The sequence below is a fragment of the Fusarium solani genome, assembly GCF_023522795.1.
Source record: "Fusarium solani strain SB1 chromosome Unknown bctg00000009, whole genome shotgun sequence".
Classification (NCBI taxonomy): Eukaryota; Fungi; Ascomycota; class Sordariomycetes; order Hypocreales; family Nectriaceae; genus Fusarium; species Fusarium solani.
The window spans coordinates 2435896-2463002 of record NW_027072144.1 but is presented as its reverse complement, the minus strand read 5'-3'; the positions used below and the strand labels follow the sequence as shown (position 1 = coordinate 2463002).

Here is a 27107-nt window from a genome sequence, read left to right as displayed (position 1 = left end):
TGGCTCGCGGGGTACATAAGCCTCTTTGTTTTGCCCAATTGTTAGTTGCCATGCCAACAGCATTCAGCCCCTTGTGCCCCGCTCGTCAACTCTTTGGTTTAATTATTATCGACAACAATCCATAAACAATGGCGAGCTGTCCCAAAACAACATCAGCGCAAATGCTGATGGAATCTGAGACGCACATTTCTATTCAACACTGGCTTGACGGTCTCCTCCCTCGAGAGGACGACGATTTCGAACTCGAACCAATTCTCTCGGCGGCATCGCCGCAGCGTCTCGGGTTGCACCGCCTTACCATGCTAACGACACCAACGACATCATCATCGAGAAAACGAGCACGCACGCAGTCGCAAAGAGTCGATGCAAGCATCGAAGCAACAGAAACTGTAGAAGGAACGTCGAATATCATGGACACAGGATCAGTCGAGGATGACGATGAGGAAGAGGAAGAGGACCAGAATACACCACGATCATCGAGGCAAATCCTTGCCTACCGACATCCGTTTCATAGCCAAGGTGTCCCGAGTCTTGGGCCAGGCGCGGGAAACTCTCAATCTCTCTGGCGCCGCGAGGGATCAAGCTCGGAACTGCCATCGTTATCGTCCCCTCCGTCGCCCACACGCTCCGAGGCTAGCACCACTACAGGCAAGACGAATACGACCAACACTTCACGCCGATCCAAAAGCCCGGCCAAGTCAGTTTCTGATCTTCATCTTGCTGCCAAGCCCTTTGATTACAACGGTGAAGCCGCACTCCCTCCGTTACTGAGGGGGCTCAAGGACGCAAGGGATGGCATCGGCATTATACCAGCCGGCATCAAGGCAAGTCAATAGCCCTGCCCGCCACTTTTATGTGCCGGTATGCAGTGTCGTGTCTTCAGGCTCTAACAGGCGCGATTTTAGGACGATGTTGAACGATTGCTTGGTTCGGACGCAGACGACTTGAGACCATGGAACATAGACTACAGCCAATCCACCGACCGACCTCAGGCGCTGCGTGAACTCGATGAGATACGGCGGATTCTCAGGGAATCAAAGTACTGCCAGCAGGACTCAGCCTCGGAAGCAGCATGGAATGATGGCGTGTCGAGTCGTGTACTCTATCTCGCTTTGGAACCGGTTCCGGGTGTGAGGCACCACAACATGTAAGTCTTTGATACACCGCATGTCACTTACTCGTGAAGCTCAACGCTGACGTCGTGACTTAGTACGACAGCACGACCTGAGAGCTCCCTTGTGCCCAAAGATATGGCTGGTGATACATTTGATAGCAAGCTGGTCGACTATTCAATCAACCTCGACACGCACTCGCATGAGACACCTTGCCAAGGGAGTAGAGAATCCGAGAAAAGTGGTATCTTGGATGACATGGAAGAGGCAATTCGCCGTCTGATCGCACTGGCGCCAATCACCCGCAAGACTATCAACCAGACGCGTTATGGACCTGTTCGATACAAGCCAGCGGGAGTGAACATAGAGACAAAGTCAGCCACCCCCTCAGATGGTCGCTTACAGCTATCCATCTGGATCGCCGCCTGGATGGAACAGATGCGTTACCTGCGAGCATTGTCATCCAGTCCCGGGTCCAAATCCCCGGAAAAGCTGGAGATTTTCCTCGGCCCATTGAGCTGCAGATGCCCTTAATTGTAGCAACCGAGAGCGTGTGGAGACTGTATCTTGCTACTGATACGCCTACCAAGATCTTTATTACCTCCATGTTTGTAATTGGCGACACAAGCTCGCTGTTGGGGATTTACAGCCTTGTCAAGGCACTCCGTATACTAGCTGCGTGGACCAATGGTCCGTTCCGGACCTTCATGAGGGAACAGGTTTTGCGCTTGCCATCAGATCTATAATATAAAGTATGGAAATCGAGTTCGGGCTTCAGTTGCGGTTGGGTTGGCCGTCATGGATGGCTCAAAAATCATCTCGGCCCGGATCAGTGATGGGTTTACTCGTGGGTCTAGAATAGTGGGCCCCTTTTAAGATGGGCCCACGGGTAGTAAGGTAAGTAGTCGTTCGACAGACGTGGGAAATTCCGGGAAAGAAAATATATACGCCAAATTGAGGAGATTGGCGTCCGCTGCCCAGTCGAAGGTGAGGAATAAGATGCAAAGCTGTTCCTTGGTGAAAAACATGAATGCTGCTTCCAAAATTCCTTGAAGTTGGCGGATGATACGATACGTAGAGCCCACGGTTAATTGATAAACACGAAGCCCAGGAGATGACGCTGTCCACATCCCAAGTACGTTGAATACTGGGGGCAATTTTTTGAGACCTCTGGATGTTTAAGTTTGAGCGACTGTCTCCACCGCTTAGTATCGAGGACCAATCCGGCTGAACCTGTTCATTTTCGTCTGTCCGAACCTGAGGTGACGCAGTGCCAATTGCATCTGGTACCGCAAGATTCCGCCAGTAGTCAGCCATATCCTTTAGACCGAGCCCAGGCCGTGCATCCCCGCTGACATTTTCTTCTTCTTCATGGCAATCGCATAAATGCCCCCAGTTCCTTTCTAAGAAACCTTTTGCCAAGTAGAGATCCGACTCGGAAGGAACACTGGTGTTGTCGATATCCATCTCACTTTCAGCATCTGAGACATCCGACTCAGAGCTGGAGTCTGTTTCAAAGCGTCTTCTGACTGAGACTCGACGTCAGGCAACAATCCATCGCCAATACCTTCTTCTTGATAGGTTGCGTTCTCATCTTCTCGTATTCTACCCGCGTCGTTTTCAACTGCTTCGTGTGCATCTGGGTTGGGAGGGGCACTTGTTCTCTCAGGCAAGAAGCTCGATGTGCTTTCTCTCTCTGAGGAACCCGATATAGTAGCATTGTGCAACTGTAAATCCGAAGTTTCGCAGATGTCATCATCTCTGGTAGAGTGACACTGGTCACCACATGGTCCCATCACGCACGATCTCAGCCAGACTTGCGTATTGTGATGTGCTAAAGTGATATCACACTGTGCTAAAGTGCTAAAGTGATATATATCACCGTGAATATATATCACACTTTTTTTCAGCTAAATGTGATATCACGATAGCTAAAATGCTATCGCCCTTATCTGATAAGGCCATCTAATCTTATCTACTTTTGTTGGATCTACTGTAAATAGCTTTTGCAACACCCTATCTCCTTGAGTGCGTTAAGGCTACAAACCTGTCACTGCATCGGACCGGTTAATCCGATTCGATTGCATAACATGATATATATTACTAAGAACGCACAACAATATGCGATTTGACCGGCTGTTTTTTATGACGCAACCGGTACGGGTTGTAGCCTTAACGCACTCAAGGAGATCTCTTAGACTGCGCGAAGGCATCCAACAGGTACTCGCCCCACTGCTAGAGCACTATTAGTTGTTGCTGGCGCTTTGCTGTTATCCTGATCTCATCTTATTGCATTCGTAGTGGGAGAAATCAGATGCTAGCCATGATTGGCCTAGATCCCTGTCTGGTGCCCGTTGGATGCCTTCGCGCAGTCTAAGAGATTGGCTTGTGTCATCGTGCACAGACCATCGAGGCGCACAACGGGACAATTCCTTCCGCGTTGGCCCTTCTCGTTCCATTCTGGCGTTGCCTCTGAACAGTCAGTGACCTCGTACGGGAAGGTTGAGGATGCTGGAGACATGTGAGACTCCAAGGTCGAAATGGTCTTCTGACCGTGAGAACACTGGCACCGATAGAAAGCTCCTGACGGGAGATGTCTAAACGGACCAGTTTTTGTTTGCATTACTTCCAAAAATCAGCATGTGTTGAAGTTCGTGGGTTTTTTTTTTTGCAAGACGGGCCTACCCTATACCTCAGTGCTAGAAAGATACCAGGTTCTCACATATTCCCCCACACTTGCGCAAGTACCCCCTAAACGGCACTAGTCGCATTTCATGGTCACGAGGATTCGCTTTTCAACCTCTCCCACGCTGGACATAGTCCACATGGGAATTGGGAAATGGTCTCATTCAATAAATTACTGTTGAAATTTTAGAAAGTAGTCGTTTATGGGATGCGGGGAAGCATAATTGCTGCAGTTGCACGATACCTATTCTGACGTGTAAGTCTCGGCGGTTTAGATGTATACACTAACACATCTTAGCACATCCACATAGCCTGGGCATTCAAGACACCAAATCAAGCTCGATCGCGTCAGGTAGCGTCAGGGGTCGGTTGACGCGTTCAAGAAATGACACTAAAACGAGCCCCGCGTGAGTTTCAGCGAACCACGTCACTCGTTCGACCGAATCGATCGATTGCGATCGAAAGTTTAGGCCCGTTCGATTCAATGGCGAATATAATGTGGCCTGTTCGATTGAATGAAAAACGCCACATTCGATTCGACGCAATCGAATATCGAATGAGACCTTCCACCTTCGATTCGATGCAAATCGAACGGGCCTGTGGCAGATTCGACATCGAATTGAACGCCAAGAAATTCGATTCGATATTCATAAGACTTGGCATCGAATTAATCTATCAATTCGATTCCCGTTCGTAAGATGTCCATCCCTGGGGTTGGAGAAGTGACATGGATGATAGTGTTGCATAGGCAGCCACAAGAAACGGTGTCACGATTACGCGTGAATCGTCAGAACAGTGTTACAGGTCTGTTACAGGGTCAGCAGATCTAGTATCGTAGCCTCGCCTCTTTACCTATAAGAAGGAGGAGAGCAAGAAGACAATCATTCCGATCATCATTAGATTATGAGTTACCTAGTGAGAGCGCGCTGTCCGACAGTCTGCTGCCTCGACTTTCAATATTAAATTATGAGTTCATCTTCAAAAATTATCACTAATACCCTTACTCGATCACAGACTAGAGCATCACCCGATGATCTGCCCTTCGAATCATCTAGCTTCGACGTCATTTTCCGTACCACTCATCCAGAGAAGACCAAACTAGGCCCATCTGGAAAACGAAAGACGTCTGGTCGTGTTATGTATGAATGCCTTCATTGTCCCCCAGATAGCCCATGGTCAAATGGAAAGCGTGGCAATGCTATTTACCACGCGAAAAGGAAACATGCCTCTATTCTTCAGACGGAGGCCAGTACCGTAGACGAGCACGACTCAGATATTATTACCCGACCATCAAAGCAGCCTCGGATAGACAGTTTTTTTCACAGTCGGCCATCAGATACCACTTTACGCCGCGTCTTTAACCGACAGCAATATATAGAATCGATTGTCGGTCTTCTCACACGCCGTCGTTTACCATTCTCCGCGGTGAAATGGGATGAGATGCAGGATATCATATTGGCATGCAATCCGGCTATTGAGGATCTTCTCCTCACGTCCCGCGACGCAGCTATGCGTCATATTACCACTACTTTCGACTTATACCGATCCCAATTGAAAGCAAAGCTTCAGGCGTCCGTATCGAAGATCCATCTCTCGACCGATCTCTGGACATCGCCTCATCGGCATGGCATTTTAGCAGTATGCGCTAGATGGGTTGATAATGGCTATCAACTTCAAAAGGCCCTGTTAGCTATGCCTGAATGTCGATACAGCCACAGTGGCGAGCGCCAAGCAACTCTAATGGCGGAAGCAATCGAAGAATACGGTATTGCGAAGCAAATCGGCTATCATACCGGCGATAATGCTACTTCAAACGATACCTGTTTAAAGCATCTCTCTCAAATGCTACAGGATAAACACGGTGTATGTTATTTAGAACGTTGATTAATAGGTAGTGGGTTAACTGAGTCTAGATATCTTTCCATCCCAACCAGCGTCGAATCCGATGCATCGCTCATATCATAAATCTCTCCCTTCAAGCCTTTCTCCTTGCGTCCTCGAAAGAAGCTTTACGCGCAGCACTTGCCGCTGCTAGCGACGTAACCGGCGCCGAGATGTACGAACAATTCTACTTCACACTATATGATATATCCGCCAATGAGCCAGCATCGCGGTCTGAAGCTTCGGGACAGCAAGAACAGTCTTTCAGTAAGATATGGAAGGGAAAGGCTAAAAGGGCCGCTCGGAAGCCCCCCGATTTCAAGGATGACAAATTCAGAGGCTGGCAAGCCATCCCGGCGATGCGTAAACTACATAACATTGCGGTCTGGCTTCGAAATTCATCTATCCACAGTGATCTATGGGAGGATCGAGTATGCTTGCGGCTTGGGATCGATAACGACACCCGATGGAACTCTTAGTATAAGCTGATCGATAATCTTATCCGAAGACAATCATAGATCAAGCAATTCTTGCTTAATTACGATAAGGAGATCAACGATAATATCCTCAACTCATCAGATTGGGATTACCTTGAAAAAACACATAGATTTCTCCACCCATTCGCGTCGGCAACTTTATGGGCTGAGGGTAAGAATTCTACCTTGTCGCAAATATTGACAGTTATGGATGGCTTATTACGCCACTATGAAAAGAACAAGGTTTGCTGTCTCTTAATAGACTCAAAACCCAAGCTTGGCTAATTATCCAATCTAGGAACATTACTCGAAGCCAGAGATGCTTGATCGCCGCATCCTTCATTCAATTGAGATGGGCTGGTTCATTCTCGACAAGTATTATACTATGACCGAAGATGCGCCTATTTACGCTGCCGCCCTCCTTCTTAATCCTTCAAAGCGAATCAGGTACATTGAGCGTCACTGGCCAGAGTCATGGCACGAGAACGCCATTGCTGGTGTCCGTACAATTTGGGAAGAAGAGTACAAAGCTCAGCCTGAGACTGGACCTGCAGAGTCGGTTGATGAGGTATCTGCTTCGCAAAAGCGGCAGCCGAACGAGTGGGACGCTTTACTTGAAGAGTTGGAAGTCACCGAGGATCTGGGTGATTGTATGGACGATCTTGAAGACTTTATCAAGGCAACACCCATCAAAATAAGTGGATCACCACTTCAATGGTGGTGTCATAAGGATCAGCGGAAGACTTATCCTCAGCTAAGCCGAATGGCTATTGATATCCTCTCGATCGCGCCTGAATCAGCTGATCCGGAATCTGCTTTCTCTGGTGGTCGACGTACTCTCTCCTGGGATAGAGAACGAATGACTTGCGAGAATCTTGAGAAGGTTGAATGCATAGGTAACTGGCTGCGTGAAGGGCATATCCAGAAGGCTGTTCATGGTGGTATGGGTGTAATTACTGATACGGGTTTTGATAGTGGCGGCGATGAAGACTCTGATGTTAATTTTGATTGATTTGCGGATGTCTGACAGTATAGGTGCTAAAGTACTATAGTGATATCAATTGTTCTAAAGTGCTATAGTGATATCAATCGTGCTAAAGTGCTAGGGTGATATTCTGGCGCGCTTTTTGCGAATATGTGAATATGAATATGAATATCACTTTAGCGCGTGATATCACAATACGCAAGTATGATCTCAGCACCGCCTCTCCTAACGGGCTAGGCGAATTTGAGCCCGTCTCAATTGTTCTGTGTGGCTCTGACGCATTGCGTAGATTCTGCAGATACGGCTGTACCAACACAGACTCTTCCGTTGGTTGTGGACGCAATCCATTTCTGGCCACAATGGTGTTGCTTGTAATATGGTTCAAAGCTGGTGGGGGTGGCGTCTCAGTTCGATCTGACCGGCTAGCGGCCTTTGCCAGGACATCAAGGCAGCTTGTCGACTCTGGGCGACGTTGCAGCGAGGATGGAGGCCGCAAAGCTTCTATCGGTTGGGGGACATAGACTTGAAATCGGATATCTCCGTGTACCGAGGAGTTCCGAAGCCGTCGTCGGGCGCGTTTAGCAATGACATCTTGCCTTGCTTTCTCCTCTGGTGTATCGTACTTTCGAGGTCGCCCACGCTTCTTGGGTGCTTCGGGCATAGTGATCAAGATGCAGTATTATAGTGATTGACTTTGGGCTGTCTTGAAGTTCATACAGCTTGATGAAATGAGCTTGCCCCTGAGTTGACCGCGAAATCCTGATTAGGCTAGTGCGTGACCGCGAAAATTGAATGAAGTTAGTGTGTGACCGCTAAATTCTGGGTGGCTAGAAGCTCAAGCGCTAAGTCCTAGCTAGATAGGCTAGCGCAATGACCGCGAAACTCAAAAGGGTAATTTCGACTGGCCCGATGGCTTCGTACACAAGGCACATCACTGGGTGTAGAATGCGTGCGGATTTTAAGCGTAGAAGCCACTTAACTCGCACGTAGAGATTCAGGGGTAGGCAAGACCCAAACCGTCAATTAAATGTTTCCATCATACATGCATGGGTTGTCGTCTGGTGTGGGACTGTGATCAGACAGGGCCGGGGGCACCGTTTTTAGCCCTTACTAAGCTGGGCTAACATACGCGCCACCTTGTGTGAATCAAGTCATGTCGACAACCAACCACACGCTTCTTGCTGGACAGTGTGACGAGAGCAGCTCATTTCCCCTCTTCGCCTTCCCCTTGAGGAATTTTCAAACTCTGGTTTCGACCGTCTCCAGTTGTCCCAGCATTCAATCGACCTCACAACAATAACCCCTTCACACATCATTCGTTATCACAACTACAACCATCATGGCCAGGCCAGATGACGACGAAGCGATTTTTTTCGCAAGCGAGTTTACAAAAGTCCGCGAAATGCTCCATGACCAGACCGTGGCACAGTTTTTGCAGTTACCCCTCACAGAGCGCAAGTCCATACTCCGTCAACATCTGGTGCAACCCGAGCCAGTCATCATCGAGGAAGGAGATGATGATAATGCGTTAAATCCAAATATTTCCGACGGCGTTCTGCTCCTGCAGCCGCTATTTGTGGGCAAGGGCGCGATGGGGAAACAGGTGGTGAAAGAGGCCCGTGAGGTGCACTACGGTGAAAATAAGTTCTGGGTGAGGCTACATTGGCTATGCGAATTCCAATGTGATCAGTACGATCTCGACGCACCGCCAGCACCCATAGCACCATTGGTTCGGCATATCATTGTCGAAACAGGCCTTCACGATGGTTTCGACTGGGAAAACGACGAAGAGGACAACCCTTTGTATCCTCATGACGGCATCGGCGAAGAAGAGAAAGCAATAGTCCGGATCGCATGCAGCCTAGCGGAGACATCGTGGCAAGACGAACTCGGAAGCGTTTGGAAGACCTTTTCCTATTCACTAATGCAGAGAAGATCACGCTCGTGCTTCGTGGAGACGGGCCACTTGATGGTAGCGATCCAGCGACACGCCAGACTATCGCAGATATCTCGGTCACGGTCAAGCGTCTGATAGATTTCTTTGGCAATCGTTTTGGTATCGAGAAATGGCCACTCGGAAAGTCTCACCCGACTCGTAGTCTGTTATCGTACTGGAATAGACCTACGGAGCTCACGAGGCGGGATATCATAGAGGGTAGAGCATCGTTTGAGCAACGCATGCAAGTGGACGTGGAAGAGTGGACGCGGGAGCCGGCTAAAGAGGCGATCCCGGACGTCCAGATGGGATGAGAGGTTGAGGGAGGATCTCTTTGTTTGTACAGTGAACTGAGATGACTGGCGCTTAACTTGAAATGGCTAGAGAAAAACGCGTGTCCCCGGTCAGATCAACCTTATCAACAAGAACGTGACGCGTTGTGATGCTCATAGACACTGTTGGCGTCCGAGGGTGAATCAGTTGGTTTGCCTTCCCGCTACACAAGCGAACTGCATTTCTCTCAATCGGACATTCCTACTTGGACAAAGTCTTGTGACTGGCAAGACCATTTTCGTTAGTTGGCTTCTTAATAATTTAACACATTCTCATCCCCTTTGCCGCTTGTCCCGGATCTAAGACCACAAATGTGATGTTGTATACTGGATATAGGGTAGTCTGAAGGCCGGGGCTTGGACAGCGGACAGGGGTTCTCTTTCCTCCTTCATAAGCTCGCTTCTCCCACCCAACGCACGGCATGGCAACTTCCAACTTCTATTATTTCTCATCCCCAGATCTTAAGAATTAACCAGCCTATCCTCTTTTCTCAGTAGCAACACTAGATGTCTCAGAGATTGGGAGTGTTCGATTTAAGTCGCCTCCAACAAGTCGCACAAACTTATTTGCTGCTTACCGTTATTGCTGTCAATGGAGGCGCCATTTGACTGACTACTCTCTGTCACCTAGAGCAATATGGGTGCTTATTCTTAATCCCGATATCTAGCTCTCAACGGTGGGTTTGTTACTTTTTCCGAGTTCTAGCCTTTGGACCTTGCATCCTAACTAACGAACAAGCCCAAATGGAGCCTGGTAGACCGCAATGTTGGCAGAGAACAACAGAGAACAGAGAACAGAGAACAGAGAACCTCAATAGAGGAAAGGGTTTAGGTCTTCATTTTGTACCCTGGGGTACGAAAGCTTTGTTTTACCGAGGGAAATGGATGCTCTTAGAAAGACATGAAGAGCCTCCTGTTTTGTAACCCGGGGTACAAAGCTCGAACCCTAGCCTTTCGGAAAGCCGGTCAGGCAGACTTTGTACCCTGGGGTTGAAAGTTTCTACGCTCTTCTCCCATGATGATGATGATGATGGTTCAACGCTTTCGATGAGACTCTAGAGCCATCGGCTTTTGTACCCTGGGGTACAAACCTTACTTTGCCGGCTTCTTTTACAACCCCTCTACTTGCCTTCTTAACTTGGATGCCTATTAGCCCTGCTGCACATCACCTTTACTCACCTTATTCTAAGTCTAACCCAACCTATCCAACTTGGATTTAATTCGCACATTATAGGAAATAATAAATAATATAACGTACATGATAAGCGAGTGCACCGGACAAGTGAGTGCACCACTTTGGAAGTTCTTAGGATTTACACTTTAATTTTTAATCTCTTTAAAAAATTCTCTAAAATTAAAGAAAAATCTTAGAAAGCTATAATTTTAAAGTTTAATTATATAATATGAGAAAAGTATTTAGTATTTTTTATAGTTTTTTTTTAAAATCCCTTAGTAAGCTAGTTTAGAAAAAATCTTATTCGCACTGTATATATCGCTATTTCTTTATAAACGGATTTTTTTAAAAATATTAAAAAATCATTTTTAGATATTATATAGAGTTATATTTATAGAAATACTCTGTTTAACTTCATAGCTATTTTATAGCTATTTTTAGAGACTTAGGATTTTGTGATTTTAGGTTATACAGTATGCTGGTGCACTCACTTGTCCGGTGCACTCGCTTATCATGTACGTTAATATAAATTTATAAAATAAAACCTTTTTTTTTTCTTTTAGTCTTTACCCTAGGGTTAGGCTTATATTTTTTTCTTAAGTCTCTACCTTATAGTAAGGGTTATATTTCTCTTAAGTCTTTACCCTATGACAAGGTCTATACTTATTTCTTAACCCTTTAAATAAATATAGGGTTAGGGTTATTCTTATGGTCAGAGTTACTTATAGGGTTATTTCTTTATTATAATAGCTAAGAGTTAAATTATTTCTATATGTGAACGGTCTCTAGTAACTGTATTCCAGCTATCTAGTCCAGGATGCTATTTACATCAAAGATAAAGAAGAAAGAAAGAAGTTCCCAAGTGCCCCTGAGCTATGGGACAATTTCCCATCCCTGGCGCGCACGAGCCCAGTACGTCTTGCGGCACAGCCGCAAGGATATGGGCCCTGGCCCGTGACAAATAAAACATACATACATACATACATGGGCTCCCCGCCCAGGCGCCCACCTATTAGTCGCCTCTATGACTCATTCGGCTTTATTCCCTGGAATCTCATTCCAAACCAAAGTCTGTAGGGAGTAAGTAAAAGAAAAAAGGGGGGGGGGGGTTGGTGTTTAACAATAAAAGAGCATCCTTCACCTGTGCCCCTAAACCGGCGCCTTCCACAGTTGATACCCTCCCGCATGTCCACAGTTGAATCGTTCAAGCACTCACTTTCCAAAATCTATCCTCCACATTAAGTTAAAGTAAATATAGTAATCCCTTTCACTTTGACCCCGGGCCTTCATACATGCTCGTGGTGGTGCCCTTCACGCTCGTCATCCGAGTTCGGCCGGCTGTTGGCCAACTCAGTCATACTCTCTGTCTGGCGCGTCTTATTTGATCGTGAGGTTGGCTTTAACTGATACAAGTTATGGCGGTGGTGGGAGTGGTGGTGATGGGTTTCAGGCTCCATGTCTCTGACTAGCTCTGTTACCTCTGGTCTGCACCCAAGACGTAGATCGCTGACTAGGTTCTTGCATGCGTTCCATGATGTGACAGCGTAGATGATGGCGTTCCAGAACCCCTGTAGCGGGAGCACAAATGCACTCATGAACTCGAGTGGAGCTGAAGAGCGTTTGGAATGGGCAACCGAGTACACACGGTTGGCGCTCGACGGGATCCAAGTAATAAGGATCGCTGTGAAGAAGAGAGGGCACATTTGGTGTACGACCACGCTGCGCTGTGCAACTCCCTGTTCCGTCTTTGTGCCGGATTGGGTATGCTTTGCGTCGGTGCGCGGTACGTCGACTGGCTAGTTTGGCCCTGGGAAGGCAGAACAACATCTGCAATATCCCCAGATTGGAGGTCGGCTGAGATCGTGACCGAATAAGCCCCGTTATTATTCTCAGGGTTGTTCACATCCGCAGCTCTTCGGCCCATAAGCTGTAGGCCAATATCGTCCTGTTGGCCCCTCATCTCTGTCGCCACTGATACCTCCTTCGTCTTAATGGCCGTGAGGACGTCGTCGACAGAAGAGATGGGGTCTTCGTTTGTTGAGCGGAAGCTATTCAGCTCCTTACGATTGAGGTAGATGGTGTGGCCGGCCCGAATGTAGATGGAGAAGGTGACCCCGATGACGACCCTGCACCTTGTCAACCAGTCTCGATCGTTTACTTACCAGAACATTCACTTACCAGATAGGCCCATAAAAGGTAGCGATGCGGAGAACATCCCACTCGGAAGTAACCCAACACCACAACGTGGCATCGCCATAAACGCGCTGGCCCTTGCTATTTCGCACAAAGATATAGACAAAGGCAGGAATGAGCGGGATGCCATAGCACCCAAGCAAATAAGGAAGCTCTATTCTCCGCAGCCTTCTGGCGTTATAATTGAAGTAAAACGTCAAGTACACATTGATAGCCATGGTCAATGTCCAAAAGGCGTCTGCGGGCATGAACCTAAACCAATATCAGCGACTCCTCCGCCAAGTTATTGGGAAGGCAAAGACTTACATCTGCATAAGAAATCCCTGGAACTGGCAGCCTACTGAATTGGGCGAGTGTAGATATGTTCTAGACATCAGAGTGCCGACATTGGTCATCATGTTGCCGAAGGAGGCGTAGAAGACGAGCCTATTGATGGGCTTGTGGAAGGCTTTGGAAAAGATAAAAGTGAGGATGACAAAGACAGAGCCTAGTAGAGAGAAGATGGAGCAGGTTCGCTCGATGACGCTTATGGCGCTGAGCTGCGTCTTGGAGAGAGTTGATTCTGTCGACATGGTGGCGGATGATGATTATGATCAGCGTTGTAGGTAGTAGTAGAGATGTATGGCGATCTGGTCAAGGCTCAGGAAGCGTTCAAGGCATGATGTTTCCGTTTGTCAATGGTTGGATTTAACCGAAGGCGGGGATATGAAGGCGGTCGGTTAAAGTGCGGTTGAGGATGCGGTCGAGGTTGAGGCGGCAGGCTCTCGTACGGAAGGGACGTTGGGGGTTATATGCCGCGACTCCTTCCAACGACCTCCATTAATGTAAGTGGAAGTCGGTGATCTTAAGTCGATTATGGAATATTAATACGCTCCAGTAGCCCAAAAGTGGGAGAGGGAGAGGAATAAGCCAACGGGCGGGCTTGCAATACTGTGCCTCTTGTACTTCCTGCTGCTGCAAATGATGATGGGAGCCTGCTCATGCAAGTAGTGTCAGAAATTGACCACTGCACCAACTGAACAAAAGTTAGATGGCCCCATACAACCCGCAAGGGTCTGTAATGTTAAAAGGTGGGAACGCTTCTACCTCGCCACCAAATATCAGCCAAAGAGATGAGTGCCCTCACTGGAAAATTGCTTTGAAGGGTATTCGCCACGCCAGATGAGTGTTGTATGCCATTTAACATTACAGACCCTTGTGGGTTGTACCAAGGTACAGCTGCTTCTGACGGCAGACTATCGAGTCTAGTGCAGGGGAGGTGGGGAGGGCTAGGAACATGAGTAGCGTGACTAGGGTCGCTGTCCGCCCCACGGGGGAGGAGACTGAATGACGGAGGATCATTCTGTTGCATTAGTGATTGGGAAAAGACGAATTAGGATCGGGGGACTGGAGATGGTGCGAGTGGACGGTGAGTATCAATAGGTTGGTGGGGGGCGGGTTTTGACGGCCTGGAGAGACGACCTAAACTAATGGGGCTAGAGGCCAAGAAGCCTCCAAGGATGGTATGAATTGAAGCCAAAGCCAGAAACCCACCGTCCTTGGCCTTCAATAAGGAAGCCAGCTCTACATATCTGTTACATCCACCAGGCGTCACTTGACACCCCTCGTAAACCATGCTCATCCCATATCGATGAGCGCGCAAGTAATCAGAAACACTAGCGACGCCACAACCAATGCAAGTTGTTAGATTGGCGCCTGTGTGCGGATAGAAGGGAGTTTGCTCCTCGTTATAACAATGTGTGGCTTGTGGCGGTGAAAACATCAAGAATGGACCAACGCCCCCGCACGATGACGAAGCGAGCAAGAACAAGATCATCAAGGCTTCAATCAATAAAAATCATCAATTTCTGGCCCACAATCTACTGAATTCACCCCTACCCCATCGCGTATCCAACAGGCATAGACGAGGCACGCCCTACTCAAGGCACAAAAAGGGGCCAGAGCAAGAACAACAACACAATCATCGAAGGAACCAATAATGGAGTTCCAGATCAATGGACCACCTTCACAACTACACTTGTGCGTGCACTAATCGTCATTGTGTGTCTAACAGTGACATTGGAGGCCCCTTGATGGTGGGCTTCTGAGTCAGGCAAGGATCTGCATAAATACAACAATAATTCCGCGGTGTATTGATTTAGAGCACGGCATGTGTTATCGCCTTTCTAAACTCGTAAATAAAACTTCCCCTTTGGTTTCAAATTACCGCAGTGCATATGCATGCAAAAGGTCAGGGCAGTTCCCGTGTCTCTTCGCCTCAAAGGACACATCATCCTCAGGTCACGTCAGCCCGACCCGGTCATCCGAACACGGCATGCCGGCACTGAATTGGAGGGACGGGAAAGCTACCCACATGATCTACTGCATGAATGTGTTGGGCAATCGGGCACATTTACCGGCGAGGCTCCTGGGGAGGGCCTTGTCTATTGGTCACCGATACAGTGGCCTCCAGAAGAAACCTTGGGAGACGATGGAGCTGCATTGGCGTCTGTGTGGCTGCATCGTACAACCCACAAGGGTCTGTAATGTTAAATGGCATACAACACTCATCTGGCGTGGCGAATACCCTTCAAAGCAATTTTCCAGTGAGGGCACTCATCTCTTTGGCTGATATTTGGTGGCGAGGTAGAAGCGTTCCCTAACCGGGAGGCCAGTGGTAGTTTGGGCCAAACTACCATTTCGGGGTCAGGGGCACGGACCAATGAACATACGGGGATGCACGCGGGGGTGGGTCCCGGACGCGGACAGGGGGGCTAAACTACCAGTGCCAAACTACCATTTCATACTGCAGCCAATCAGGATAAGGGACGGGCAACTTCAGGGTTAAGGAAAAAGCAAAGAGAGGAGGGAAATCTAACAGAACGCGTCTCGGGAGGCCAGCCTTTGTCACGACTGGGTGAGCAAGTAAGCTCAATCTCATCATCATCATCATCATATGGCGCGTCTATGATATATACCTATCCTCTACTGTACCAATGTTGATCCAAATCGCGCCGCATTATTCAATTTTCGTCCGTGCCAACCCTGACCACTATATAATTCCCCGGTGTTTTCCCGAAAAACCACCCCCAGATTCTACAATTTCTGTCCGTGCACATTGACACAGTAACAAGGTTCGACAAAAACAACCTGTTGTTTATTCGTTTTCTATCCGTGCACGCGTTCCTTTCACTACTCCACCACTTCCACTTCCCGTTCCAAATATCCACTTTATACTACTACTATCTCCTGCCTTTTTAGTCTTCCGCCTAATATTAAAGAGAAGAGGGATAAAAGAAGAACATCGAGAAGTAGTAGCGGCAAAAGCAGCGGTTGACATCATGGACCCAATACCTATTGCCTCTGCTGAGTTTCTCGAGTCACTTTCTTTATGGGTCCATCCCGAGTCGCGACTGTTGATCTGTTTCGACAAGAAATGCAGACACGCTATTTCCCCCGTTGGGTCTAACCCTACCAATCACCTACGTGATGAACACAGCATCCCCCTACCTCGGCGGAAAGGTCTCTCCAAGGTATTGGCTAAACTAGAGCTGAAAAGCTCAAGCGGAGCTGCGCCTCTTGCTGACGGCTCGCCTGAAGAGCAAAGGCTCCGGTCCTACGATGGATTTTCCTGTCTGCATTGCAGCTATCGCACCATCAACCTCACTCTCATCATGCAACACTATAGCCAAGACCTGCCCAAGTATCCCCAACACCCGCGGAGACCTACCAGGCGGGCGGACATAGAGGCATACTTCGAGTACGTTTACTTGCAAGCTTGGGCCTCTGGCTCGTCTCGTGTCTACTGGATTGTTGAACGCGATGGCCAACTGACCCGACCGACGGTGCCTGTGGGCCACATGAGTGGGTCAGCTTTGAGCCGCCGAGACAGGACTGGTCAAGAACAACAGGACTTGATCAGATCTGTGCAGGAACGCGAGCACCAGCGCGACCACGGCCTTGCCGCCGATATGCAAACCTCAGCAGCCGGCTCGGCGACCATGTACGCCGAGCAGCGGCCATGGCTGGAGAGAACGAGGTGGGAGACCACGTACAGGAACAGGGACCGAAGCCTGCACCGTTGCCTTATCCAGACACCCTATCTAAGTTTCTATGGGCGGCCAGATGCGCTGCCGTACCTCCTGGCCAGCGCGGCCCGAGTCCCTGGTCTCTCCACCGATCTAGTCAGCCCGCGCGAAGATGAGATTAAGATCGACGGGATCTTGAAGGTCGTGGATGTGGTTATGGACCGCTGTGAAGAGACCGTTCACAGGACGAGTCGCAATCTCCTTTGCTGGCTGAAAAGCAACCATCCCCATATGCCTTACCCCAAGCCGTTCACACTGGTCAAACATGCCTCATCAACCACCAGATACCGCTTACTACTGAAAAAGGCGTTGGCCTTCTGTTTTCGGGTATACCGCATGGACGCGAAGCAACGAGAGCGGCTGATTGGCGTGCATTTCAACAAGAAGCTAAATCGTTTCCTTGATGAGATTTGGCATCATGAAGACCTGGCCAATCTACCTTTGGTTACCGAGGATGTGGCTCAGGCGGAAGAGCAGGCTGAAGAGGCGAGTGAGGATGAAATGCGAGTCGAGGATGAGGATTTGGATATGGATATGGATATGGATGGAAATGTCTATGGAGACCTCGACAGGGAAGACGACGATGACGACGACAGCGACCTGCACAGCACCATCGATGAGGACAGTGATGATGATGTTTGCATACCTAGCGACGACGATGAGAACGGAGTAGGGAACTTCGCCAAAAGGCCCGAAAGAGTTGAGTCCCTTGTCTCCCTTGCCGAGCTCGTCTTCGGCCTGAGTCTCGCGCTATGTACAGAACGGTTGACGGATGGCCAACCAAGCTCGACGGTGCTTGTGTACTTCAGCGGTATACTTGCATTCTCGGAAGCAACCAACAGCTTCCACAACGCGCGTTCCTACACACCTTACCTTTCTGGACTTATATACATCCAGATCAATGTTGCTTGTAGGGCGAGGGTTGAGGCGTCGTGAAAGTCTTGGTGAAAATTCAAGCGTCAGCCAAAGAGCACGATTAAAACCCTTGAAAATTCCAACACCACTAATAAGCAAATAAAAACCAGATAAAACGATAGCCAAAAGTGTCATTAACCCATTTACACCTAAAAATAATATCCTTACCTCCATTTACACCTTTTTTTGCTACTTTTTCTTGCCTATTTCATGGTCGATCTAATTCGAGACCAAACCCGGCCGAATCTTGCTTATGAAATACCGTTACACCCTTCTTGGTGGCTTTTAGCGGCGACCAATGTCATTGCGTTTAAACGCGGACGGTATCCACAACGAATCTCTCGAGCCAATACGATTGAGAATAACCGCGGACGGTGACTCCACTCTGCACGACCAACCCTGAAGACAAGACCACGGCACTCAGGGTTGGGAGCAAAGCCATCCTTCAGGCATCCGCCCCGGGCACAAGATAACAAGCGATGGCTCCTCTCCTTCATCATTTTCCCGCCGAGATAACTACCCTGATATTTGCAGAACTTCCATCACAGGACCTTCTCCCTGTCCGACGAACATGCAAGGACTTTCACGCCATAGCGACCCATCTGTTTACTCGGCATTATTTCCAGACGCGCCATGTCATGTTTGAGCGGCGAAGCATAGATACCCTCGTCGACATTTCGATGCATGCCAGTCTCGCTCGACATGTCACGACACTAGAATTTTGTCCCTATCATCTCTTGCCCCTTGAGGAGCTTGAAGACATAGACCCTCCGTTCAAGCCGTATGATGAAATCATGAAGAGGATGGCGTCTGGTACTGAGGATTCAGGTGCCAGATCACCGCAGGATGGTCGCCCGAGTCGGTTAGACCCAGACGCATATCTCGCGCTTTGGGAAGACCAGGAGCAAATGATCGAAACTCACCACGCTTTTCATTGCTTGAGCAAAGCCATGTCGAACTTGACCCACTGCGAAAGGATCACTTTTGACGATGGCAACCGACCCTGGGGATTAGACCGCCTGGAAGAGACTATTGGCATCCTACCACAAAGGACGCTCACATTCTTGTCAACGAAAAGCGTCGAGCTCATTCGCCACGTCATACATGCTGTTCTTTCCGCAGCAGTCATCAGCAAGCTGGAGCTGAAGGATCTCGATATTAATATCGGCAGTCAGATGGAGAATGCCAATCGTATAAGCCCCCATATGCTTCCTATCCTGCCAACCCACATCACCAGTCTCCGCCATTTATACCTCATTCTCGACTCAGATAACCCCATTCTCGACCTAGTTAACCCCGAGTTCCCGACCTTCGACCCATCATCTTGGGAATCCGGCCTCGTTGAATTTATTGAGCTCTTCCCGCAGCTTTCACAATTCATGCTTGAATTCGAGTATCGCGACGATATCAACAGGTTCTCGCGGTTTTCTTCGCTTCTATATATCCCAAATTTAGAAGTATTATCACTTGGGTTGATAGACTGCACCGGCGAGGAGTTGGCAGATTTTCTTCTTCGACATCGAAACTCACTTCGGGAAATCTATTTCGACACGATCAACCTCATATCTGGCACTGAATCGTCGTGGCACCTCCTTATCGAGAAAATTTCCGATACTCTGGAAATCAACCATTTCTCCATGGTTGGCTGCATGATTGAAGACACATACGTGCAAGATGAGGGCCCCTTGGAAGCCACTGATGCGCAAGGTCTCGCCGATATCATATCTAAACTATCGAGGAGAGAGTGAGATCAAGATGCAAGCGACTGCCACGCACGCCCTTTTACTATTTGCTATCATAGATCAGAATTTAGCCTTGAAGTAAGATATGCCGAATCCATTGAGGTTTAACATTTGACCCCGGCAGTTGACGTTGTGTTGTGTTGTCTAGGGAGTTCTCACCCCTGCCACTCTGCGCCTCTTAATTTTAATCACCTATCCCCTTACGAGGAAGATCAATCACTTTGGCTCGGCAGTTATCATTGTGGCTTCAATAGGGAGCTAGCATTATGGTTTCAATAGGAGGGGGAAAAAAGCAAAAAGAGCAGACAATAAACTCTGCCCCAACTGATGTAAACATACCCATCGAATACGAACAAGCAAGCTGTTCATTGTAATAAATATCATTCTTTACTGCCCAAATACTATTACCGTACACGCCAAAATGGGTCGTCGTGCGCTCACTTCAGAGGAAAAAGCAGACAAGCTTGAGCGCGAACGGGAGCGGGCGAGACAGCGTCGGCTGGGAGCCCGCCAAAACAAGCAAGCACACCACATCCAACCTAACCTCGACGACTCAAATAATACTCGCCTAGTTACCGACTCAAGCGACACACTCCCAGAAACAATCGTAGAAGGCATTATCTTTGCTAGCATGCCTCTTCTTTATCTCTACTTCCCCTTGGGCTCGCGGGCTAACAGTCATACTCACCAGCAGATAATGGGGACCAGAGTAACCCTACTACCCTAGACCTGGTCGACGAACAACCACCGCCCATTACCCATCGGGGAAGCCGAAGCCTAGGAATCGCCAATCGACCGGCCTCGACAATTTACGAACCGGCACCTGTAGCGAGCGAAACGGATCTGCGACCGGAAGCGTCCGCGGGACCACCCGCACCAATACGGCCGATCAACAAGCAAACATTTCCCAACCCCAACCATGCCGCGGCAGCACATTCTGCAACCACACACCAGTCGAGGGCGGCCGGACAAGACGAGGGGGAAGAGGTCTCTGTAGTTGGAATTCCGAATTCAGAGTCGTCCTCATCAAATGAGCAACCGGGCGTTAGACCCGGCCATCCCCGGTTAGATCTCGCTATATCACCGCGTGCACGAACGCGTCTCCGCGTCCAACGATACCGCGACCAACAGCACCTTGAAAGGGTACAACAGCTTATTCAGGAGGCTGCGGTCACTCAAGAGCTGCCACCTACCGTCGAATTCTCTGCCCTGGCCCTACGTGATGATTTGACTCCATCTCCGCCCGCCCAAACCCAGTCTTGGTCGGGTCCCGAGGTCGAGTTTGAGGCAGTGTCTCTCCCCTTATTCTACACCCCGTGATGTGCCTTGTGGACGAAGCCATCGGGTCAGTCGAAATTGCCCTTTCGAGTTTCGCGGTCAACACGCTAGCCTATTTTGGACTTAGTGCTCAAAACCTCTAGCCAACCAGAATTTAGCGGTCACACACTAACTTCATCTGATTTTCGCGGTCACGCACTAGCCTAATCAGGATTTCGCGGTCAACCCGATGGCCTTCGAGGTCATTAAGTTTAACCGTGTGACACAACAGCAACATAGATCTGAGACAGATAGAATGCATTTCCCTGTTATTGAGGCATTTAACTACCCAATTAAACTATACAAGACGGGAAATTCTGGTTGTGGCCTTGAAGACCTAAGTCGCAATTGCCTACTAGAGGGCTGAGAACCAAGACCTTCGATAGGTAAATGAGATACTAAGCCGGCGCCGGAGGGCAAGAAGAACCCGACTGGCGGAAAGGAGGGGTAATGATAGTAGAGGAGGGAAGGCAAGCAATTGATTAGATGAATGTCGATGGGCAGGTAGAGGGCGAATCGTCGAGAAGTGGTGGCCCAGGAAGGTCGGCGCAAGCGAAGGAAAGGCGTTGTGGAACATGCGGCAGGACCGGGCATAACACAAGAACATGTCAGATAGCTGTTGCGATATCTGGGGAAGAATATAGCGAATAGTTTCAATTGATTTCATTGCTTGTTGTGCTTTTATCGTGGCTTCTTTTTTAAAGGTGAAGATTTTTGATCCGCATGCTTATCATGCACGTTAGTGTGAGAAACTTCCAAGGTCCCTTAGGTGGTGGGATCTACAGGTTGGGCTCGATTTGGGTGATGTTGAAAGTCTGTGAACTGTGAAATGAGATGTAAGTACAACAAGGGTCGCGGTTTTCTCACACATTGATGGAACTCCACGTATCTTGAGCCCTAGAAAGTTGAACATTAGGCGACCGCGGGAGCAGGGCTACGAGACGAGACATCTCATCCCATTTGCGCGATTAGATGGACAGCTCCATACATGTAAACAAGCCTCAAATGTACAGATCAAGTGGGATAGACAAAGGGCTCGTGACAAGCGGTTAGGATGTAACAATATTATCTAGACAGATAACCCATGAGGTGCTCGAGGCGGGTCTAACTTCAAGACATGCCTCTTATACCACGGCCAATATATTTCAGCCGTCCATCTTCTTAGTCGTCGGATCCCTGACATGGCCTGGAAGGACCCAAGAGGAGACAAGGTATTGCCAAAGAGCTGGCTTGTCCAAAGGACCTATGAATCATGAGCAGAGCTATGGGCAGAGGGGACCCAAGCATCACGTACCGTTTTACCCGCCTTGTGTGTCGTCGCTACCAGCTTCCATTCATGGCCTTCAACCACAATACCCGGAATAAATGACAGCTCTTCGATTCCTGATCCAGTGAGCTCTGATAGCAGGTTCCATTGAGCAGCCTGCCAGATCCCTATCTGAAGCACGGCCTTGTCACCCTCACCGTTCTGCCGCTTTGTTTCAATGCTGACGCTTATAGGGCGTTTGCTGAATGGAGTAAAGGGTGTATGGTTAATGGTTGCCTCGGGCATTCTTCGTTGGAGATTCTCGATAGCATCGTCAAGTCTCGGGTCCCCATCTTTTAGAGGGTTTGCAAACATGGCGTAGTCAACTCTTGCTCCAGGTGCAGAAGGGATTTTGTATCTTGGCGTGATATTTGCCGTCATACTGGCCGTGTCAGTTGAGAGCGTTGGCGTAAAGTGCACTAGACACTTACCACGGTGCAAAGCCAACCAGGTTACGAGGGAGGCGATCAAGGACCGTGTCGAGCAAAGGGGAGTGAACAAGATGGTTCCATCCTGTCTCATCTTGCTGTGTCGCGTCGCAATCAACCGCTGCATCAACAGTCTTGAGAGCGCTGTCAAGAAGACCGTCCATTTCCGTAGAGAATCCATCATCGGGCCCATACACAAAGTCGTCAAACTCGCTGTACAGTGTGTAGTTGGCCCGACTCTCTCTTTTCCGCTGCTCTACTGTGGACTACCAGAGAATGAGATCAGTCAGTGCTTCGAATACCAATAAGTCAGCAAGCTTACCCTCAGGCTACTTGGGACGACTGCCCGGCCCCTACATATAGCTTGCATCTCAATTATGAGAGCTACCAGTTCCATGGGCAGGTTTGTGTCCCGGAGGTCCATGGGTACACGTTTGAGACCTTGCGGGGCCAGGGAGAGCTGTGGAAATAACTTGGTTGGGGACGACTTGTTTGAAGTCTGGCTCATGGAAGCAGAAGAAAGAGACAATGCATCGCTGTTATCGATATCCATCATCCTCGGCGGCTGCGTCGGCGTCTCCTCCTCGTTGCCGCCAGGGTCCGAGTCATCGCTGGCAGCATCTACTTTGCGCTTCTTTCGCTTCTTGCTGGGAGTTTTGAGAGACGGGCCCATGTCGTCGCTGATGCACCTCGAGCCCGGGAGCGAGGCGGGTGGCGAAAGAGGGTGATGGTGATATTTGCGCTTCTTGGATCTGTGGTGGTCGAATTGATCGCTATGCGGGTCGTCCGGGACAGTTGGGATACCCTCCAACCATTCAGCAATGGACTTTCGCTCAAGAAATACACGCGCAGACATGAGAACGGCTGCCGACGCTGCGAATCGTCTTGTCGACTCTGCTGTGAATGGTCCAAGTGTCATCAAGATAAACAGTTGAGGTTGGTGGTTGATGGGGAAACGATGGGATGTGGTTACGTAATGCGGGGTGAATGGCTGTGGCTCCGACTGATGTGGCTGGGCAGCACTTCAGCCACCTGATTAAGCTGTATGTATGTATGTCGCATAACATTCGTGTGACCGGATAGTTGCATCCGGTCACACGAATGTTATGCGACACTACGGTTGTCGTCCTCGCCAACGGCAGACTTCTACTACGCTCTTCTGCTGGGCTATTGCATGGCTATCTTATTTCGAGACCAGTTGCGCATCTCTACATTTCAGTTAGGGCTGGGTACAATGAACCTGCATCCGACGACGCTTTATTTACCGGGGAGACCCGAGTGAGTTTTAGTCCAGCGGTGTGACCTACAAATGGCCTAGGAACAATTTTCGAGAGCACGAGATTGACCGCAAGCTTGAAAAAGCATGTGCTCTCTATTAATCCAATATATATGTGACCCATGCCAAGAGAGGAGTCGAGGGCTTCAGATATGATGGCGTTGGGGGCAACGTGGCTGTGGAATTGGGTTTGGGGCAACAAAGCCACTTGGCAATCGATGCTGGGTTCACGGACGGCGTCGCATTCCAGCAAGATAGTCTATTGCCACAGAAAATCGGTAGTTGGCTTGAGATGAACTAAAACATGGTACTCGCTGCAGAAAACAAATTCCTCCGAGTTTACGAGGCCTCCCAGGGACGGAAACCCGCCCACCAAAACAAAACCCTACCCTCCGAAAATCGTGTGTGCGTGAGAAATGCCGCAACAGCCGTGTCTCGATACCCATTGATCAAAAATTAAGGCAGCTTAGCAAGCACCCGATACTCGACATGTTCCTCTCCGTCGATATCAATAAGAATGCCTTGCGACACGAGCTTGCCGGTGAACGGGCCTTTGAACTTGCGCTCGTACTTGATACCTCCGTGAGACTTGGTGGAATCGGCGGTTGTCTTTGACCACAGGCGTGCTGCAGCGATGTGCGGATTTTGAGCTTGGTCAAGATTCTGAGTACTTGCAGCCAGGGCGTTGGCGTGTTCTCTCCATTTGGCGTGGCGGTCTGCGCGTTCCTGAGCGTCCTCAACGCGTGCGATCTCGACGCCAGCCAAGTCCTTGATGCGCGCGATAGTCCGCGGAGCTCGTTTAGAAGTTGCCTTGGAACAGGGTTTCCGGGTGGGCTTGGTAGCGACTGGTGTCTGGGCTGCTACCTGGTTGTCTGATTGCTTGGCAGGCTTCCGTCGGCGCAGACTGGAACGGTTTATGGAGGACTGCTCTGAGTCTTGGGCCGGACTGTCATCTCCAGAAATGGATCCAGATTGAGGAGTAGGGATGACGATGGTGTCGGCTGATGACATCTCGGAGGCGGCGGCTGGGCTTGATGCCCTGATTTCGCCGTCAGAGTTGCTGAGCTCAGTGTCCGCGTGGGAACGGCGAGACCTCGTGAGACGCATCCTCGGCCTGGGTCCTCGGGTTGAAATGGTCAGAGTTTGCCTAAGGATACGCGGTCAATTTTTTTCCGTCTCATATTTTGTCGCTGGAAAGTGGATGAGATAGCAATATGGGAGCGGTGGCGAAATGATCATCATCGCGTGTGCGGCTAGAGCAAAACAGAGTTGAGTCCGCAGAGGATCACGAAGAGAACCCAGCTCAGGGCCGCAGGGGTCAAACAAACGATTTAAAACATCAAATCGCGGCATGATAAACAAATGAGCATCGTCATGCCGCAGCTTGCGGTTATTGATAGTTCTCGCGAAGCCGTTCGAGTCGCTTGACTCGCTTCTAGGGAAGCTGGAGAGGATGGCGACGAGGGCGGGGAAGAGAGGCAGCAGGAGATGAGACTCACTCTAATGACTGACTGAAGATGGTTTCTCGTAGCAGGACGCTCTTTTCCAGTGCCGTGGTAGTTATTGAGCGCGACAAAGCTGGGACACTTTTGCCTTACGCCAGCGAGTCCCTGGCAATCAATTTTGTATGGGAAATTTTTTGGCGCTTGTAAGACATGGGTCAGGTGGCGATTAAAATGAGCACCAGCCGGCAATTAACAGTTTGACCACTATAACAGTTACGGTGAGTTTTAAAACTGGTGATATTATGGAACAAATGTCTGCGATTCGATTGATGCCCATCTTGTTTCGCAGATACGTATGATTGTGAGTTTCTGAACGTATTTGCTTCATAATGTCTTTTTTTGATGGTTGTCGAGTGACAGGGTTTAAGAGCATGGGTTCAACCACAGTATCCAATAATAGCGCGGCTCGACTTGCGAGGCACACAGTGGCTGCAGACGAGAAAGCTGCGGTGTGAAATTTGCTTAGCCCTCCCAAGTACCATCCGCACGTACACTGAGAACCGTCAAGAAGCTGACGAGAACACTGTCATACTCGGTGTCTTTGGTAAAATGATCAAGAACGGGATGTAAAGTTCCAGAACGTCGCTCTCCAGCAGATCGAGAAGCCTGGAAATCTCGGGTACTTCCGGGTCACCACCATGGTCTTTCCAAGCGACAGTCAAGTCATCTGCGTGCACCATCATGATATCGTAAGCGTTTTGTTGCCTCCTGCTCAGCTTGAACGGTGGCCGATATGCCTTGTCCTCGAAAGACATACACCGAACAATCTAAGCAAGTAGTTGTTTAACCACAAGCGTATAACGCCTCTGGGTCTCGGCCTTGAACCGGAAGTGAAACGGCTTGGACCGCTCCTTGATAAGGTCCTTGCGGTTGACCTCGAACAAAGCATTCTAAGAGACGGTATCTGGTGTGATGACGGCTTTGGCGTGGTTGACTATTCGATCGAATGCGATATGTATGAACCGAAGCTGAGCATCGTCTGACTCGTCCGGGTCGTTCGGATCGACTTCGTATTCCATGGTGATCAAGTCCCTCAAAAAGTCCTTTTTCCCGCTAAAGTCCTTCAAGTGGAGAGCAGAGCCAAGCCGACGAAGCCACGGATTCCGTGCAGTAAAATCGTTCTCGCATCAATTCGCCCTGCCTCTTGACTCCGGACATCATTGCTCTTACGCTGGAATGCGTCAATGGCCTGTTGAAGTCCGACCTGCGAGCCGTGGTCTTCAGATCTGAGCCCGTCGAGATTTAGTCCCCTTGCCACCTCGAAGTACTCGCTACGAGAACCCGTCAAGAAGAATCGTTGATAGAGAACCCCGCTCCTCCATGGATTATTGCTTCGCTCTTGTTCAGCCATAGCAGCTGAGCGTCGGCCAGCCTTTAGCTCTAGATCCCACTCGTGTTCATCCTTCAGATGCTGCCGTATTCGTTTCAAACTCGTGCCCACATATCGGCAAGTCGATACAGTCGTGCTATCTTCTGATACAAACGTGCAGCGGAATCCTCCCGTCTTTGGCCTACCCAATGCAGCAATTGGGCGGCGTGCCGTCGGGTACAAGCGGAAGACTATCGTGGATCTCTTGTTGATCTTGGATAATACCAATCTTGGATGCCCACTTCTGCACTTCCTTGATCTCGGCAATGCCTAGATGGTGGGGAGAACTCTAAAGATGGTTTTTGATACGTCGTCGAGTTACCATAATCAGACAAGAGCGGCAACCGAGAAGCCAGTATTCCCGCACGTGTACGAAGTAATCCATTGCGAACAAGTTTAGAGAACCAA

The 27107-nt window shown here is 49.2% G+C and overlaps 10 protein-coding genes across 10 annotated transcripts; 6 read left to right on the top strand and 4 right to left on the bottom strand.

Annotated features, from left to right (window-relative positions):
* Positions 1 to 128: 128 nt before the first annotated feature.
* MRS44_013812 (uncharacterized protein) lies at positions 129 to 1646 on the top strand (the record flags this gene model as incomplete). Its single annotated transcript, XM_065617254.1, has 3 exons — positions 129 to 828; positions 964 to 1147; positions 1211 to 1646. The coding sequence occupies 3 exons, from the start codon at positions 129 to 131 to the stop codon at positions 1644 to 1646; spliced, it is 1320 nt and encodes a 439-aa protein (XP_065473326.1).
* A 3117-nt stretch (positions 1647 to 4763) lies between these two features.
* On the top strand, positions 4764 to 7166 carry MRS44_013811 (uncharacterized protein; the record flags this gene model as incomplete). Its single annotated transcript, XM_065617253.1, has 4 exons — positions 4764 to 5660; positions 5711 to 6109; positions 6197 to 6397; positions 6453 to 7166. 4 exons carry the CDS (start codon positions 4764 to 4766, stop codon positions 7164 to 7166), a joined length of 2211 nt encoding a protein of 736 aa, XP_065473325.1.
* Positions 7167 to 7248: 82 nt separating this feature from the next.
* On the bottom strand, positions 7249 to 7800 carry MRS44_013810 (uncharacterized protein; the record flags this gene model as incomplete). Its single annotated transcript, XM_065617252.1, has 1 exon — positions 7249 to 7800. The coding sequence occupies one exon, from the start codon at positions 7798 to 7800 to the stop codon at positions 7249 to 7251; it is 552 nt and encodes a 183-aa protein (XP_065473324.1).
* A 678-nt stretch (positions 7801 to 8478) lies between these two features.
* On the top strand, positions 8479 to 9171 carry MRS44_013809 (uncharacterized protein; the record flags this gene model as incomplete). The annotated part of the gene is made up of 1 exon (XM_065617251.1): positions 8479 to 9171. The coding sequence occupies one exon, from the start codon at positions 8479 to 8481 to the stop codon at positions 9169 to 9171; it is 693 nt and encodes a 230-aa protein (XP_065473323.1).
* Positions 9172 to 12172: 3001 nt separating this feature from the next.
* On the bottom strand, positions 12173 to 13346 carry MRS44_013808 (uncharacterized protein; the record flags this gene model as incomplete). The annotated part of the gene is made up of 3 exons (XM_065617250.1): positions 12173 to 12707; positions 12760 to 13026; positions 13081 to 13346. The coding sequence occupies 3 exons, from the start codon at positions 13344 to 13346 to the stop codon at positions 12173 to 12175; spliced, it is 1068 nt and encodes a 355-aa protein (XP_065473322.1).
* Positions 13347 to 16094: 2748 nt separating this feature from the next.
* Positions 16095 to 17777, top strand: MRS44_013807 (uncharacterized protein; the record flags this gene model as incomplete). Its single annotated transcript, XM_046271801.2, has 1 exon — positions 16095 to 17777. One exon carries the CDS (start codon positions 16095 to 16097, stop codon positions 17775 to 17777), a length of 1683 nt encoding a protein of 560 aa, XP_046124414.2.
* A 458-nt stretch (positions 17778 to 18235) lies between these two features.
* On the top strand, positions 18236 to 19504 carry MRS44_013806 (uncharacterized protein; the record flags this gene model as incomplete). Its single annotated transcript, XM_065617249.1, has 1 exon — positions 18236 to 19504. The coding sequence occupies one exon, from the start codon at positions 18236 to 18238 to the stop codon at positions 19502 to 19504; it is 1269 nt and encodes a 422-aa protein (XP_065473321.1).
* A 415-nt stretch (positions 19505 to 19919) lies between these two features.
* On the top strand, positions 19920 to 20818 carry MRS44_013805 (uncharacterized protein; the record flags this gene model as incomplete). Its single annotated transcript, XM_065617248.1, has 2 exons — positions 19920 to 20175; positions 20226 to 20818. The coding sequence occupies 2 exons, from the start codon at positions 19920 to 19922 to the stop codon at positions 20816 to 20818; spliced, it is 849 nt and encodes a 282-aa protein (XP_065473320.1).
* A 1142-nt stretch (positions 20819 to 21960) lies between these two features.
* Positions 21961 to 23468, bottom strand: MRS44_013804 (uncharacterized protein; the record flags this gene model as incomplete). The annotated part of the gene is made up of 4 exons (XM_065617247.1): positions 21961 to 22058; positions 22118 to 22503; positions 22553 to 22808; positions 22907 to 23468. 4 exons carry the CDS (start codon positions 23466 to 23468, stop codon positions 21961 to 21963), a joined length of 1302 nt encoding a protein of 433 aa, XP_065473319.1.
* An 813-nt stretch (positions 23469 to 24281) lies between these two features.
* Positions 24282 to 26349, bottom strand: MRS44_013803 (uncharacterized protein; the record flags this gene model as incomplete). Its single annotated transcript, XM_065617246.1, has 4 exons — positions 24282 to 24939; positions 25325 to 25403; positions 25863 to 26097; positions 26248 to 26349. 4 exons carry the CDS (start codon positions 26347 to 26349, stop codon positions 24282 to 24284), a joined length of 1074 nt encoding a protein of 357 aa, XP_065473318.1.
* Between the last annotated feature and the right edge of the window lie 758 nt (positions 26350 to 27107).